We start from the raw sequence: 16993 nt of genomic DNA, 5'->3' as shown, positions 1-16993 counted from the left end.
CGGGTGGGGCTGGATCTTGTCTCTCTGTTGGGCAGGGCCGCGTCTGGTGGTGTGTTTTGCGGTTTCTGTGAACATATTATGATTTTAGGCAGCCTCTCTGCTAATGGGTGGGGTTTTGTTCCTCTCTTGCTAGTTGTCTGGTATGGGTCATCCAGCACTGGAGCTTGCTGGCCGTTGGGTGGAGCTGGGTCTTAGTGTTGAGACAGAGATCTCTGGGAGAGCTCTTGCCGATTTACATTATGTGGTGCCGGGAGGTCTCTGGTGGTCCAATGTCCTGGACTTGGCTCTCCCACCTTGGAGGCTCAAGCCTGACACCCGGCCAGAGCACGAAGACCCTTGTAAAATGAACAATGCTCACGGTCTTTTCCGTCCACAATCCAGAGGGATTCACCCAGCCAAGTGTGCTGCTCTGTATCTTTCAGCTCACTGATTCCAATCCAGTGTTCATGCACACTGCATGCACTCCAGGGAGAGTCTCTGCACGTCTGAAGTAAGGTCCCGGAGCAACACCCTACCGTGTGCAGCAGACAGCGGGCAGGACATGGCAGCAGTCCTCTCTAGAATTTTCTACAAGATGATTATGTTGTCTGCAAAGAGAGAAACTTTTATTTCTTCTTTTTCAATCTGTATGTTTTAAAATTTCTCTTTATTATCTTATTGCACTTGCTGTGACCTCTAATGCAATGCTGAATCGAAGCACTCATTGTGGATATCTTTGCTTTGTTCCCCATCTTAGGAGGTAAGCATTGATAGTATTTCACCATTAAGTATGATTTAGTTGTAGGTTTTTTATAGAGGTCTTTTATTAGGCTCAACAAGTTTCCTTCTATTACTAGTTTGATGTGAGTTTTCATCTTAATGGCTAATGAATTTTCATCAAATGATTTTTCTACATACATTGAGATGACTTTATGATTTTTTCCCTTTATTCTGTTAATGTGAAAAACTACACTGACTAATTTTCAAGTGTAAGACTAATCTTGAATTCTTGGAATAAACACCACTTGGTCATGATGTTAAGGATCCATGTGTCTGTGTTCTTGAGTGATATTGATTTATAGTTCTCTTTTGGGAATTAATATATTTCCTGGTTTTGGTATCAGAATTATGCTGGCCACATTTTATTAAGTGAATTGAAAAATGTTCCTTCTCCTTTATTATCTGAGAGAGAGTATTATTCTTTCCTTAAATGTTTGGTTAGATTTACCCATAAAGCCATCCGAACCCGTATTTTTTTGTGGGAATGTTTTAAATTACAAATTCATTTTCTAAAAATAGATATAAGCCTACTCAGATTTTCTATTTCTTTTAGTATCAGTTTTAGTAATGCGTCTTTAAAAGAATATTCCCACTTAATCTAAGTTGTCAAATTTATTAGTATACAATTCTTCATAATATTCCCTTATTTTCCTTTTTCCTTACATTCATTCTTGATATTGACAATGTGTGTGTGTTCTTTTTTTCTTGATTAGTCTAGGTTTATCACTTACTAAATATTTTCAAAATCCAAACTTGGTTTCAGTGATTTTTCTCCATTGCCCATTTTCCATTTCATTGACTTATTCTCTTGATTACTTCTTTCTGCATACTTTAGATGCCTCTAATGCATCTCACAAATTTTAGTATGCTTTATTTTCATTACCAGTTAAAATTAGTAAAAATATCAGTTAAAATATTTGCTAATATTCCCTGTTAGTTCTCTTTTACTTATAGGTTATTTAGAAGTATGTTGCTTTATTTTCAAGTACTTGGGGATTTTTCAATTATATTTTTGTTACTAATTTCCATCTAATTCCATTTAGCCACAGAATATACTTTGTATGATTTCAGTCTTTTTAACTTTGCTGAGATTAATACAGCCTAATATACCATATACCTTGGTGAATATTCAATGCATACTTGAATATAGTGTTATTCTGCAATTGTTAGATTAAACATCCTAGAAATGTCAAATAAGTCAGGTTGATTGATAGCATTTTTCCAGTTTACTAATTTTCTGTCAATTTCTGAGAGGGGAGTGCTGAAATCATCATCTATAATTGTGTATTTATCTTTCTCTCTTCAGTTCTGTTAGTTTTTGCTTCATGCATTTTCAAGCACTGTTACTAGCTATGTACACATGTAGGATGTTATATCTTCTACATGTTTGACCCCCCTTATCATTATGAAATATGCCTCTTTACATAATATTCCTTGTCCTGCATTCTACTTTGACTGATATTAATAGAGCCATTCTAGCTTTTTCATAATTTGTGTTTGCAAGGTAAGACGTTTTCTATTAAAATTTTTTTAACCTACCTGTGTCCTTAAATTTAATGTGCACTGCTTATAAACAGAATATAGTTGTCTCACTTTTTATTCAATCTAACAATTTCTGTCTTTCTGTTGGAGTGTTTAGTCCATTTCCATTTAATGTAATTATTCTGATGTGTTTGAGTTTAAGGCTACCAATTTATTTGTTTTCAATCTGTCCCATCTGCTCTTTGTTTAGTTCTCCTCTATTTTGGATTGAATATATTTTTAGTGCCCCATTAATTTCCTCAATTTGTTGATTAGCAATTTGTTGATTAGCTGTATTTGTCGATTAGTTGTTCTTTTACTTTTTTCTATGGTTGTCCTAGAGTTTGCAATGTGAATCTTTAACTTCTAACAATTTAACCCTGAATAAATATTAGAATATCTTCTGGATAAGAACCTCATAAAAGTATACTACCATCTCTGTGTTATTATTGTCACATATTTTACTTCTACATTGTTATTTTTGCTTTCAACAATCAAATACTTTGAAAGAATTTATGATATGAATAAAGAACCTTTAAGATTTACTTATTAATTTACCATTACTTGTCCTCTTCATTCTCTCATTTAGATCCAAATTTCTATCTGGCACATTTTTTTCAGCCTGAATAACTTCCTTTAATATTGTTGTAGTCCAGGTTTGCTGGTAACGAATTCTCTCAATTTTTTAGTCCGAAAATGTTCTTATTTTGCTCCAGTTTTTGAAGAATATTTTCACTAGATAAAGAATTCTAAGTTGACAGGTTTAAACATTTTTTTTCCCCAGCACTATTTCATTGTCTTCCTACTTTCATTGCTTCTGATGGAAAGCTGGTGATATATTTTATCATTGTTCTCTTGTGTATAATTGATTTTTTCTCTTCTTGCTGCTTGTTAAGATTTTATCATTGATTTTTAGCAATTTAATTATGACATACCATGGTGTGATCTTTGTGGTTTCTTTGTGTTTTTGTTTTCATTTTTTTTTTTTAGTTATGATATACCATGGTGTGATTTTGGTGTGGCTTTTGTGTGTTTCTCAGCTCATAGTTTGTTGCGCTTACTGGATCTATGGGTATATTTTTCAAAATTTGAAAAATTTCAACCATGATTTCTATAAAGTTTCTCCTGCTCAATCTCTTTTTGCTCTCCTTATAGTACTACAATTACACATATATTAGACTGACAGATACTGTTTCACAGGCCATTCAGACTCTGTTCATTTTTTTCCCCCAGGCTTTTCCCCTCTCTCTGTGCTTCAGTTTGAAGAGTTTCTATATTCTTGACTTCAATTTTACTGATATTCCCCAGTGTTTAACTTAGTGTTACGTCTATCCAGTGAAACTTTCATTTCAACATTGTATTTTTCCAAATTTCTTTTCATAGTTTCCTTTTTCCATTGGGGTTTCTTAATTTGCTCCCTCATTATGTTCAAAATTTCCTTTAAATCCTCTAATATATTTATAATAGTTATTTTAAGGCCCTTGAATTTTCATTCTGTGATTTTTCTCCTGGTTATGGATCATGTTTACCCAGTTTGCCTATCTAGTATCCGTTTTTAAAAAATTGTATGCTGGATGTTATGGCTACTATGTTTTTGGGCTTTTGGATTTTGTTGTTTTTCTTAAAAGAGTCCTAAACATGTTCCAGGTGGAAGTTAATTTGCAGATCATCTTGATCTTTTGCTGTGAGTTTTTATATTTGTTAGGTCAGGTCTAAGGTGACCTTTTCTCCAGGACTAGATAAGCTCCATTTCTAAGTAATATTGTCTTTCTGGAGTTTCTCCTGTATGTGTTCAGTGATACCTCTTCACTCTGGCCAGAACTTGAATATCTCCTAGCCCTGTGTGTCACAGCTGCTTAGTAGGTATTCTTTCCCCAGGGGCTGGTCTGTGATTACTTCATGGGGTCCTACTGTAAGCATGCACAAAGGTTCAAGAAGACCCTGATGCATATTTCTGAAGCTCCTCTCAGATACACTAACCTACAAATTCTGGCTACCTCAGTCTCAGTCATCCTTAACTCTGATCTCTGTCTCTATTCAGCAAGATGCCATGCTCTGTCTGGGCTCCCATCTCTGCACTGCAGTCCAGAATGGGCCTTCAGAAAGCTTGGGAATATAGGACTCATCTCATTTGTTTCTCTCTTTTAAAAGTATGTTGCCTGCTATCCAAATGGTTGAAAAGTCTTACTTCAAATATTTTTTCCAGTTTTATATTTGTTTACAGTAGGAAGGACAGTTTGATACCAGATATTCTGTCATGGTCAGAAACAGCAATCTAAGCAGTCATTTAAGCTCCTGCAGGATATTTCCCTTGTTGGTAGCACATCTACTTTGCCAATTTCCAGCCCTAGATTAATTCAGTGCCATTTTCTCCCTTTTTTTCACTGATTTAAATCCTGAAGTATCTTTTTTTTTTTGAAGTATCTTTTATATCTGTTCTCCTCTTCTACTTCTTTGTTGCTACACTAGTATGACTCACCTGGACTTTGCACAGCCTTTTAATTGGTCTCTCTGCCTCTAGCTCTTTTTATTCTGACATTGTACTCATTTTCTAGAATACAGATAATATTGTGAAACTTCTCCACGTTAAAATTTAAAAAGAAATCTCTAATGGACTAAAAATTTAAATTTCTTATCATGGCTTTCAAGGCCCTTCATGGTTTCATCTAGTCTTCTTTTCCAGCATTGTGATTCTGTACATTCCCATTATACAACCCAGTTAAGGAATCAAACGTGACATGAACTTCCATGCTTTTATTTGTGTGTATTCACAATTTAGCACAAATATCTCCACTTATAACAAGCTCCAACTTGGCTAGAAAAGTCTGATATTTTCCTTTAGCAGCATTTGTTTCCTAAGACTAGTTTGGTGTTAACCACTGCCCATCATCATTAACTTGTTTATATGTTTGCCTCCTTTGCCTATTATAATCTCATGGATGAAGACTGTGCACCATTCACCTTTGGATTCACATCTTTTGGCACAGACCCTGGCCTACAGCAGGGGCTCAAAAGGTATTTGTTATTTGAAATAAACTGCAAGTTCAGACATTTATTATGATAACATATTCACAAATTAATAAACATGGATTCAGGTCAAGAGAAAATGGTAAAATGATAACAATATCAACTAACACTAACTAAGCACTTACTATAAGCTTGGCACTACTCTAAGTAATAACTCATTTAATAGTAACAACTCCTCTATGAAGTAGGTTCTATAATTCTCAAGACCTAACCAATGAGGAAACTGAAGCACACAGAGATAACTGACTTGCCCAAGGGCCCACAGACAGGAAGTGACAGCTAGGTTTCAAACCCCTACAATCTAGCTCTCAAGGCCACATTTTACCTCTAACACTACTCTGCCTGTTCAAGTGATTTGAAAATAGGGTGACCTAAAGCTGGGTAATCATTCATTTTCCAGAACAAATATTTTTATGTAGTTGTCCCTATTTCACATAACCATTCAGGGTCAGCAGAGAAAAGCATGAAACTGCTCCTTTTCCCAAATCTCTTCAACACCCACATTAGACAGGTGAGTAGAGAGAGTGAAAAACAAGTATTATTAAATGATATGCACATGAAAACATGTACAAACCCTCAAATAAGTACCACAGACACTACAGTGGATTCTAGGTTAGAATGACTTCATTGAGATACATTCTCTAATTATGTCTTAAATATACATCTAAAAAAATCTGCCTCCTCCATTCTCTGTTCATTCAATGGCACTTAAGAAATTAAATACTGTTAAGAACCAAAAATTTCCAAATCATTGGCTCTATGGGAAAAATGATCTTTGAGGGGAAACTTTAAAAACACTATGCCACACCTTCAGTTTGTAATAAAATCTATAACATATTCCATCAGAGTTGTGGTTCAAGAAAGTACAACTCCTAAAGAGTAATTCTATCTATCTAAATGACAAACACTGGGTATTTAAGTGGAAAAGGTTACTAAAAGAATTTGGCATTGTAATTTATCATACTACTTTGTTATATCTCCAATGAAAGATTCATTCTCAGCAATATCTCATACCTGAACTTCCTATTCAAATGGAATTAAATTCACTGGACATTAATACATACTCTGGTGGCAAGACATTGATGTTCATCTGATACCATCACCAACTAACTGAAATTATATTAAAGAAGTAGTAAGATTGATTTCAGTGAGTCTTGACTAAGTGGCTACCCCCACTGTTTAATATGATGGCTATTAAGTTTTAAAACTGTTCTTGTCATTGAAAACCTAAATTAAAAGTATAAATTTTTATAATTTATATGTTAAAATGAATCCATCATAATTAAGAATAACATGAAAAATAAAATTTTTTATTTGTAAGGTTGAACATTCTATGGTAACTAGAACAGTAAGTGGCCTCTAAATAAATATTCATGTTGGTGTGGCTATAAAAATATTAACTTTATTTGCTGCCTCTGGTTATGTGAAGGCTTTAGCTAAAGAACCAAGGCAAAGTGAATCATCTGGCAATTATCCTCTAAATCAGGGGTTGCAAACTATATGCCTAGAGGGCCATGGCAGGTCACTTAAATGAGTGAAGCAGGAAGTGTCTGACTGCACCCACATCCTTATGAGTGGAGAGGACTGAACTTCACAGGAGAGCTTAAAGCTCCATTAAAAGTGTGCAGTTGCCACTCTGTTCTAGCTGACTGCTTGCTGTGCAAGAAAGCAGACTCAGTGTTAACTTCTGATTTTTTTAAAAAAGCGGTCAGAAATTTTATGTGAAATCTCCTGATTTACAAATGTTAGCTGAAGTGCTTTTAAAATACTGTATTTTGAGGTTTATCACCAAAATATCTATGGCTTTTAAAAAGTAGAACGAAGTGAAGAGTGCTTTGGCAAAAAGCAGAGAACTGAGGCCAACATCACACCAACACCAGGGAGGACCCCAGGCATGGCATTTTAAATGGGTGGAGGGCTCTCTGTCACTTTGCTGCTCTCTCTAGAAATTTCCCTTAAACAAGACTCAGCTTTAATTCAATAAGGGCTCATTTGGAATAGACTATGTTAGCAATGGAAAGGAAAGACCCTCCCTCTGCTGCTGTAGCATCTCCTGGATTGGGAGGAAAGTGAGGGGAAATGAGAGCAAGTATTAGAACCGAGTTTCTTAATATTTGCTTGAGTACTCCTGGACATTTATGGAATAGGCAGGCACATTTAGAAAGCTTATACAATTTGTCCATGATAAACTCATTCTTTTATCTCCCAAGTCAGGAGGCACATTAAGACTTGTCAATTTGTTCAACAAACATTTATTGAGCACTTACTATTTGCCATGTACATAGGGACTAGGGATAAAAACCAAATGAGTTATGCTTACAGCCTAAAAGGGGAGACAGGTAAGTAAACAGATGATTAAAGTGCAGGGTGAAGAAGTGTTATAAGAATTATGAATTTGTGAATGGTAATGATGCGCTGTACCGAAAATGTCTAATCAATCAGCAGAGGGGAAATCATGGAGGGTGTCCTGGAAGAAGTAGCACCTAAAGAGCAAATAGGAGATATAATCCTTATTTAAAGCTTGGTCCATGCCAGGCATTGTTCTAAAAGCCTTATGTTTATTAACTCATGTAAATTCCCACAACAACCTTAGTAGTATGCATACCTCATATTATCTGCATTTTATAAATGAGGAAAATGAACACAGGAACTTGCACAGGGTCACATAACTAGTAAGTGTCAGAACTCAGATGCCATGCTCTTAACTCCTATGTATTATTTACATGTTTATATTTCACAAAATATAGAATAATTAGGACATACTATAAGTAGTTATGATTTGATGATTTCATTGGGATGGGAACACTATAGAAACAAATATCTTGTCTTTGCTTAGGACTGCCTTGAATTACGTGAGCAATTTTTCTAGATTCAAGACAAGTTCTAGATATTTTGTTTTTCAAAATTTAGCATGAGCTGAAGTCACCTAAGATATAGACACCAGTTTGATTTTTTCACATTAAGATTTTTTTTAAAAACAACTACATGTAATTTTCATGCCTGCATCTCCTTTCTTTTATATTTTCTATTGAGCTGTCTCACTGGGGATGAGAAGATGAGGTAGATAGATGAGCTAAGACACACTGCCCCACAGGGCCTATTACGGCTATTTTCTTTTTAGTTTAAATAGTACATTTCTTATGTCATTAGACACCTGGCACTGCTAGTACATATTCCTCTTAAAGACTCATTTATTAAATATGAAAGATTGTTCAATGAAGTTTACTTCCTATCTCAGCAAGATATTTGTGTGGTTTACTTTTAACAGACAATATTTTTTTTCAAATATTGTATTCCCACAAATGCCACTGGATGAAGGGTACACTGTGTGTGTGTGTGTGTGTGTGTGTGTGAAGATTATAGCCATGTACAGAATGATCAGTTCAGATTTTAATATGATATCCAGAAACTTCAGAGTTAGTTAACTGACAAGGGTGACTGAACTCACAAAAGCAAGGTAATGACAAACCTGATTTATTAACCACACACAGAATAGTGTATTAGTCTCATATATGGTTTAACTCTTGGAAACCACCTAACAATGAACTCTAAACAATCTTAGATGAATAAGGAAATCATACCTAAATATAAGAGGATGAATATAATTTCATTTGTAAGGCACTAATGCACTTCCTTAACGTCTTAAATGATTTAACTTTCATAACTGAAGTATTTGCATTTAATCTTTGTGCATTTATGAGTGTTTAGTACATAATGAATTAAAATAATTCTACTGCAAACAGAAACCATCAATTTATTCCAAAATCCAGCACCTATCTGTTACTGGGCTCAATCTCCAGGTTTTCCAGACGTAAAACCTCAAAGTTATCTTTGATTCCTCCCCTCTATTTATATCTACTTGAACATGAAGCCCAGTGGATCAGCCTACTGAAAGCAATGGTCAGGATGCTTTCATGTCTCCATCTTCCATTCGCACGGCCCACTGTCCTGACTCCTTCCTCATACACCAAAACTTGTCAATGAAGTTACTAATGGCCTCCTGATTGCCACATCCCAAATACTTTCACATCTTGACATTTTCTCTTACCAAAACTTCCTTGGTTTCCACCACACTTTACTTTGCTTCATGATTCACATCACTTTCTCATTGTTGCCCTGTCTCCTTCGTGGATTCTTCTTCCTTTGCCCATCCTTTTTCTTGGGTAGGCCCTTGCATTTCCTCCTCTAGCCTCTTTTGTTGTTGTTGTTGCCATTCTTACTCTCTCTGCAGGCAGGCAATTTCATCATTCTCATGACTTTAAGTGCCACCTGTATGCTGAAGAAGCCCAAATATCCAGCTCATACCTCTCTCTAGGACTCTAACATATATGTACCCCCCAAATTCTCAATCTGAATGTCTCAGACTATTTTATCAACATTTCCATCTTCCCTTTCTAAACTTGCTCTTTCTCCTGGATTTCTATGTATTGATTCTGTCACCAGTCATCCAAAGTAGAAAGTCAACTGAGAGTCATCCTTGACTTTTCCTTCTTCTTCATTTCTGACATCTAATTAATCTTCAATTAAAATTTTTAGTTATTTTTCAACTCTGTTTCCTCATCTCCACTCTGATTTCTATTTTCCAACTTTAGGACTCATCTCTCTTACACCTATATCATTCATCTACTCATCCATCCACTTACATAATTACTGAGTGCCTAGGAGGAGCCAGGTACTGCTCTAGGCACTGGGGATACGAGAGTGACAAAATGACACAAAACCCCTCTTACCTTCTTGTGAAAATTGCACTGACTTTCTAACTGGTCCTGCTGGCCTCCAGTCTCATCTTTCCCACCCATCCTCCAAAGCGATGTTCTATCTAAAATGCAAATCTGACCATGCCCCCCTGCTGCAAGCCCTTCAAAAGCTCCCTATCACCTATGAGATAAAAGTCCAGGCTCCCTGGCTACAAATATAAGGCCTACCAGGAGGTTGCCCTGTTTTCTTCTCCAGCCTTACTACTTCCCTACTATTCTGGTCTCTCTTCAGCAACACTGGATTATTGGACGTGCCTACACATCTCATGCAGCTACTCTTAATGCTACTCTTTCTGTTCTAGGAATACCACCCCCACTTGAACTGGTTAGTGCCTTCTCTCTTCTTCTAATCTTTCAAGGCCCAGCTCAGGCAACCCCTTCTTCAGAAGCCCTTCTCTGATCACTCCCCTGGAGCGCCACAGTTCACTGTGGGTCTTGCTCTTACAGCATGTACCACATGATATGGAAAAGGTCTGTTTAAATATGTCTTAGCTCATTGGACCATAAGCTTCTGATGTTACCTTACATCCATTCCTCTACTGCTACTGCCCTAGTCCTCATTAACCCTAATCTGGAGTACTGCAAATGTTTTCTCCATCTCCATTTTCCAGCCCCTCTAAGCCATTCCAAATGTCACTACCAGATTAATCTTCCCAAAGCATAGAACTGACTGTATGTTCCTCTCCAAACCAAAAGCTTTAATGGCTTCCTTTTCTCTGCTAAAGTGGCTCCCAAAGAGTGGAATATGCACCATTTGTGAAATGGTTTTAGATGGTACATGGGCATGGCATTAAATGACTACAGATCACAGAATAAAAATTTCCCTCCATCAGTTTTCTTTCAATCCTAATTATGCCCAAGAAAAAGCCTGAACATGTATCTAACTCTTGATAAACTATTGTTAATAAAGAGCAGGCCTCAGGACAGAACCCTAAACAGGAAACAGTACTTAGCTAGACTTTAAAATACTGTTTTGTTTTCAGTATCTTTATTGTTATGGTTAATTTTTATTTCCAGAAAGTTATACTGGTTTTCCATTTATAAGTGTGATATAAAGTTTTTAAAAAAAAATAAATTTATTTAAGTCAAAAAAGGCTGAGTTGGTTTAAAGGAGAGTATTATGTACATACTGGAACAGGTAGTACACAAACATGGTAAAGTCATGAGAGTAGTATTGAAATGACTAACATTTGAGAAACACTAGTCAGTCGTATCAGGCCCAAACTTACTAGTCTGTAACCTACTGCTTACCTACTTATATATTATGCTGCTTTAGGTCGCAGAGGTTACACAAATCTCCCAACCTATATCAAGCTCTTGGATTATAGAACTGAGGTTTCCCTAAGGCTATTTTAAAAAATCTGGCAACAATGATGAAACATTCTCTGTTCTCCAAATATGTGCTACTTTCCAGCCTCTATGCTTCTACTCATGCTGTTCCTTCTGCTTGGAATGCTCGGTTTTTCATTTCTACCTGTTGAAATTCTACAGTCCTTCAAAGTCCATGCCAAGTGCAATCTCCTTCATGAAGCCTTTCCTTGTCCTGCAGTCAGATGGATTTCTTTCCCTTTCACTGTACCAATAGCACTTACTCTCTCTACTGTGCTGCCAATCACAGTATTCTAGATATTCAAACAATTATATTCTCCCACCTAGTAGATCTTAAGCTCTTTCACTGGAAGGAAAAGAAGAGTATAAATTTCTATTCATTTTTAATACCACCATGGAACTTAACAGAATGTCTCATACACAGAGTAGGCCCAGAATTAATATTTGCTGAAATAAATTTAATATTTTAAGCAATATTCATGACACTTACGATTTTGCGTTTGATCATGAAGAGTGGGATTTTTGCATGAAGAGGGGTTGAGGACAGTTCCTTATGGACTGTTGATAAATACAATCTTCTTTTTATGTTCCTTAAATCAGTAATTCTGAAAAAAGAGAGAGGAGAGAAGAGAAGATTCCCATCAATATAATAACCATACTTCTTTGGATAATCATCAAAATAATATAATTTATTATATAGGCCCTTTCCAACAGGGAGATCAAACACAGAATTTAAAAATTGCCTTTTTCTTTGAAGAAGTAATATAATTTCTTCCTTAAGTTCAAAGTGTTCACAAGCCTGAGTGTATAAATTCACTTAATATGCTAATTTATTTCAGTACTCTACCCTATATTTCCAGTCTTCCAGCCTATGAAAAAATTCAATTTGTATGAACTGAGAAAATGCTAGCCTTTAATAACCATGCTTGTTCCAGCTCCTTAAGCTTGTGTTATCTTGGGACATACTGTCACCTACTAAATAGGAAAACATTATGGGTTTCTTTCTCTAAAAATGCACCTGTCATTTTATATACGCTCTTAGTCTGCTTATAGACAGACACAAAACGCTGACTGTCGGTTTCACTTTCCAAGCACATATCTTCGAACCAGAATTATAATACACAAGTTTATTGCTCACTACTCAGGTCAACCCGCAGTGATTCCAAGGACACTGAATTTGAACATCTTTAATAGATTTAGACCACAGCCATGATCACAAAGATTAGGTTTGCTTCAAATTGATAGAGGCTCATTTTTATGTTCTGCTTCCTTTAGGTCTCAGAGGTAACACAAAAGGCTTAAAATCTCCAAACCTGTCTCAGGCTGCTATATTGAAGAATTGATGCTTCCTTAAAAACTGTCTTTTTATTGGAGAATAGTGATATTTCCCCCATTTTTTAGCAACTCTGTCTAGGTGTACTAATTGCTAATATTCTACAATTAGTAATTCCTCAAGAAGACATTTCATTCAAATATCCTGCTACCAATATTTACAGTGTAATTAACTATAGTGTAAATCAACACAGCCTTCTCCAGAGCTCTTCCTTGCCTATTTGCACTTTTCTAATCTCATTATTTCTTTCCTCTAAAATACTAATACATATTTTTTTCTGTAGAAAAACTATCATTGAACAATGTTAAGAGTAAGTGCAGCAAAACTTAGATGACATGATTTCAAATATGCCCCAGACCTAAAAATTCTACCCTGCCTGCACTAAACAATATCATAAAAAAAAAAAAAAAAAAAAAGGTTCTGATGAACCTAGGAGCAGGACAGGAATAAAGACGCAGACGTAGAGAATGGACTTGAAGACATGGGGAGGGGGAAGGGTAAGCTAGGACGAAGTGAGAGAGTAGCATTGACATATATATACTACCAAATGTAAAATAGATAGCTAGTGGGAAGCAGCCGCATAGCACAGGGAGACCAGCTCAGTGCTTTGTGACCACCTAGAGGGGTGGCATAGGGAGGGTGGGAGGGAGGCTTAAGAGGGAGGAGATATGGGGATATACGTATACATATAGCTGATTCACTTTGCTATACAGCAGCAACTAACACAACATTGTAAAGCAGTTATACTCCAATAAAGATGTTGAAAAAAAAAAAAAGCAATAAAGCCTTTCAATCCATGGTCAGATGTAAGGTTTAAAGTGCAAAAGTGTTAACACTACTGAAGTTTTACACTTACATGTATAAGTAAATATAGAATATTTGCCCTAAGGTAGTGTCTTCAAAGTGGGATGAGCACATGGGAGAGGAGGAAAATATTAGAACCACCTTTCATACCATCCTTTTAAAATGTTGTATTTGTGTATGTTTCATTACATATACAGTACAGCAACATATTTATATATATTTGAAATAAATAAATGTACCCATGTGGTTAGTGTGCTCAAACATTTTACCAATAGGATTCAGGATCAAATATGTCTGGAAGGTATTGTCATAAGGGATGCTATTAAGTCGCTTCTATAAGAAGTTCTGATTAGGAAATAAAAGGAAAGACTATATAGCGATTCTGGAAAGTAAAAGAGAACAAAAAATTCCCTTGCATCAAACAAAATGTTTGATTGCAACAACCAAAAACTTACGTGAGACACAGTTTTGTTAAGGTTTGCTGTGTTTGGAGGGATAAGACTATGTCATTTTCATTTGAATTGGTAAGGACCGAACTCCAAACAGAGGAACATCTGAGTATAGTCCCATTTTATCAACACATGGAACAATAGGAACATTCATTCATTCATTCCTTCATTCACTCACATATTCAACAAATACTCCCTGAGCCAAGCAACACCCTGGGAATATATCGGGGAATACAACAGTGAAAAGGTCAAGGTCTCCACCCTCCAAGAGCTTTTATTCTAGTGGAAAAGGCAGGTGAATAAAGTATAAGGAGACAAAATAAATGCACGTTATCCTAAATGCAATGAAGGAAACAAAAAAGAGATTGAACTAGAAAATAACAAGAAATGAACTACTTCAGACAGTAAAGCCAGCAGGGCTAGGAATTAATAGGTAAGGGAGGGACATGAGGTAGAAAGGAGAAGTAAGAGCCAAATCACGCAGGGCCTTTATACTAAGGTAAGGGGTTTATAAATTTATTGTGCACAATAGGAAGCTTTAAGAGGGTCAACATTCTACCATGCATGATGAATGGATATCATAAAAATAAACAGATGTGGTCTCTTTTATTTATTGGGGTAAGATATGAGTAACTGAAATGTACAGATTTTAGTGTTCAATCTCATGTATTTTGGTAAATGTGTATACCCATGTAATCACCACTCCAAATAAAACATAAAACATTTCCATTACCCTAGAAAAGTTCCCTCCTGGTCCCTTTTAGTCAGTTCTCACTCCTGATTTTATCACCATAGATGAATTTTGTCTGTTCGTGAACTTATAAATGGACTGATGTAGAATATACTCTTTTGTGACTGGCTTCTTTCACTCAACATGAAGTGTTTGAGAGTCATCCACGTTGTAGTATGAGTCAATAGTTCTTTTTTTAAATTGCTGAGTCTTGTATGGCAATACAACAATTTATTTATTCATTCTCCTGTTGATGAACATTTGTTTCCAGTATTGGTTTTTTATGAATAAAGCCTGTGTGACTATCTATGCTTGAAGAGTCTTCTTGTGGACGTGTCTCTTCATTCTCTTGAAAAGCAGGAATGGGATTTCTGGGTCATTGGGGAAGATATATGTATAACTTTATAGAAACAGTTCTCCAAAGTGATTGCAGTGGTTTCACATCCTCACCAAGTTTTGGTGCTATCAGACTTTAATGTTAGCCAATTCTAGTGGGTATGAAATAGATACCACTGTGATTTTATTTGCATTTCTCTTATGAATAATGACATTGAATGCTTTTATATGTGTTTACTGGTATGTCTTGCAAAATATCTGTTAAGTCTTTTACTCAGTTCTTATTGGTTGTTTCCTTACTATAATTCTAAGAGTTCTTTACATATTTTAGATACACATCCTTTGTCAGATATATCTATATCTATAGCTATAGCTATATATCTATAGTGAGTATTTTCTTGCCTGTTATCTTAATGGTATATTTTAAAAACTTTTTATTTGGAAATAATCTCTAAGCTAGAGGAAAGTATCAAGAATAGCAAACAGAAGACTCTTATACGCTTTATCTAGATTAGCTTATTGCTTAATGATGACTTTTAATTAGCAGAAGTTTTTAATTTTCATGATGTCCAGTTGATCATTATTTATAGTAGTGCTTTCTGTCTTAAAAAATTCTCACCTAGTCCAAAGTTGCAAAAGTACTTTCCTTTGTTTCCTTCCAGATCTTTATAGCTTTAGTTTTTACATTTACATCTACGATCCATCCCACATCAAGTACTTTATATTGTGTGAGGTACTGGGTGTGGTTCCTTTCTTTCTGTATGTTTATCCAGTTGTCCCAGCACCATTTATTAAAGACTCTCCTTTAGTCACTGAAATGCCTTGGTACTCTGTTGAAACTCAATTGACTATAAATGTGTGTGGTGTGTGTGTGTGTGTGTGTGTGTGTGTGCATGTGTTTGTCTATTTCTGGACTCTCTATTGATCCATTTGTTTCATTTATCCATTCTTGCACCAATGTTATACTGCTTTGATTACTGTAGATTCACAGTAAGTCTTAAAACTAGGTAAAGAAACTCTTCAACTTGGTTTTGTTCAAGGCTTTTTTGGCCCTTGCTTTTCCATATAAATTTTAGGATCCACTTACCATTCTCTGTTAAAAAAAAAGCTGTTGAGAGTTTAACTTGGATTGTGTTGAATCCATAGATCAATTTAAGGAGAACTATATTGAGTCTTTCAGTCTACTTACATGATATATCTCTCCATTTATTTAGGCCTTGTTTAATTTGTTTCACAATGTTTCATAGTTTTCATTTTAGAAGTCTTGTATATGTTTTGTTAAATTTATTTCTAAGTATTTTATTTTTTGACATGACAAAATAAATTTTAAAATTTCATTTACCAGTTGAATGCTACTAGTATATAGAAATGCCATTGATTTTTGGTACATAGACCTTGTTTCCTGTGACCTTACTTAATTCACTCGTGAGTTCTAGTAACTGTTTAATAGATTCCTGAGAATTTTCTACATATACAATCATGTCTTCAGTAAATAAAGACTTTTACTTTTGCTTTTTTCAATTCTTATACCTTTTATTTATTTTTTCTTACATTACTTCCCTGGTTAGGACCTCCAGCATATACTAAACAGAAGTGATGAGAGTAGAAAATCTTGCCTTGTTCCTGATCATAGGGGGAAAGTGTTCACTATGTTTCTATTAAATATGATATTAGATGTAGGTTTCTTTTTTCAGAGGAAGTTCTCTTCTATTTCTAGCTTTTTGAGAATTTTTTTTTAATCATGAAAAGGTGTAGAATTCTGTCAAATGCTTTTTCTGCATTGATTGAGATGATCCTATTGTTTTTCTCCTTTATTCTTTCCATATTTTGAATTATATCAATTGATTTTCAAATGTGAAACCAACCTTGTATTCTTGGTGTATATTTCAATTGTGCTAGCATTTTTGTTGAGGATTTTTATACCTATGTTCATGAGGGACGCTGGTGT

General features: G+C 35.4%; 1 protein-coding gene across 21 annotated transcripts in view; it reads right to left on the bottom strand.

Moving 5' to 3' along the window:
- CFAP20DC (CFAP20 domain containing) overlaps window positions 1-16993 on the bottom strand; it is a 290901-nt gene that overhangs the window by 184237 nt on the left and 89671 nt on the right. For all 21 annotated transcript variants that reach the window (XR_014232111.1, XR_014232112.1, XR_014232113.1 and 18 more), the window contains one exon: window positions 11884-11998. Coding sequence is in view for 18 of the 21 variants with exons in the window: in XM_082344685.1 (XP_082200811.1) it covers window positions 11884-11998 (115 nt within the window). In the remaining 3 variants the exon portion in view is untranslated. The remainder of the gene's footprint in view (window positions 1-11883; window positions 11999-16993) is intronic.

Source organism: Balaenoptera borealis (genome assembly GCF_965194805.1).
Source record: "Balaenoptera borealis genome assembly, chromosome: 12".
NCBI classification, from domain to species: Eukaryota; Metazoa; Chordata; class Mammalia; order Artiodactyla; family Balaenopteridae; genus Balaenoptera; species Balaenoptera borealis.
This window is presented reverse-complemented; position numbering and strand designations above follow the sequence as displayed.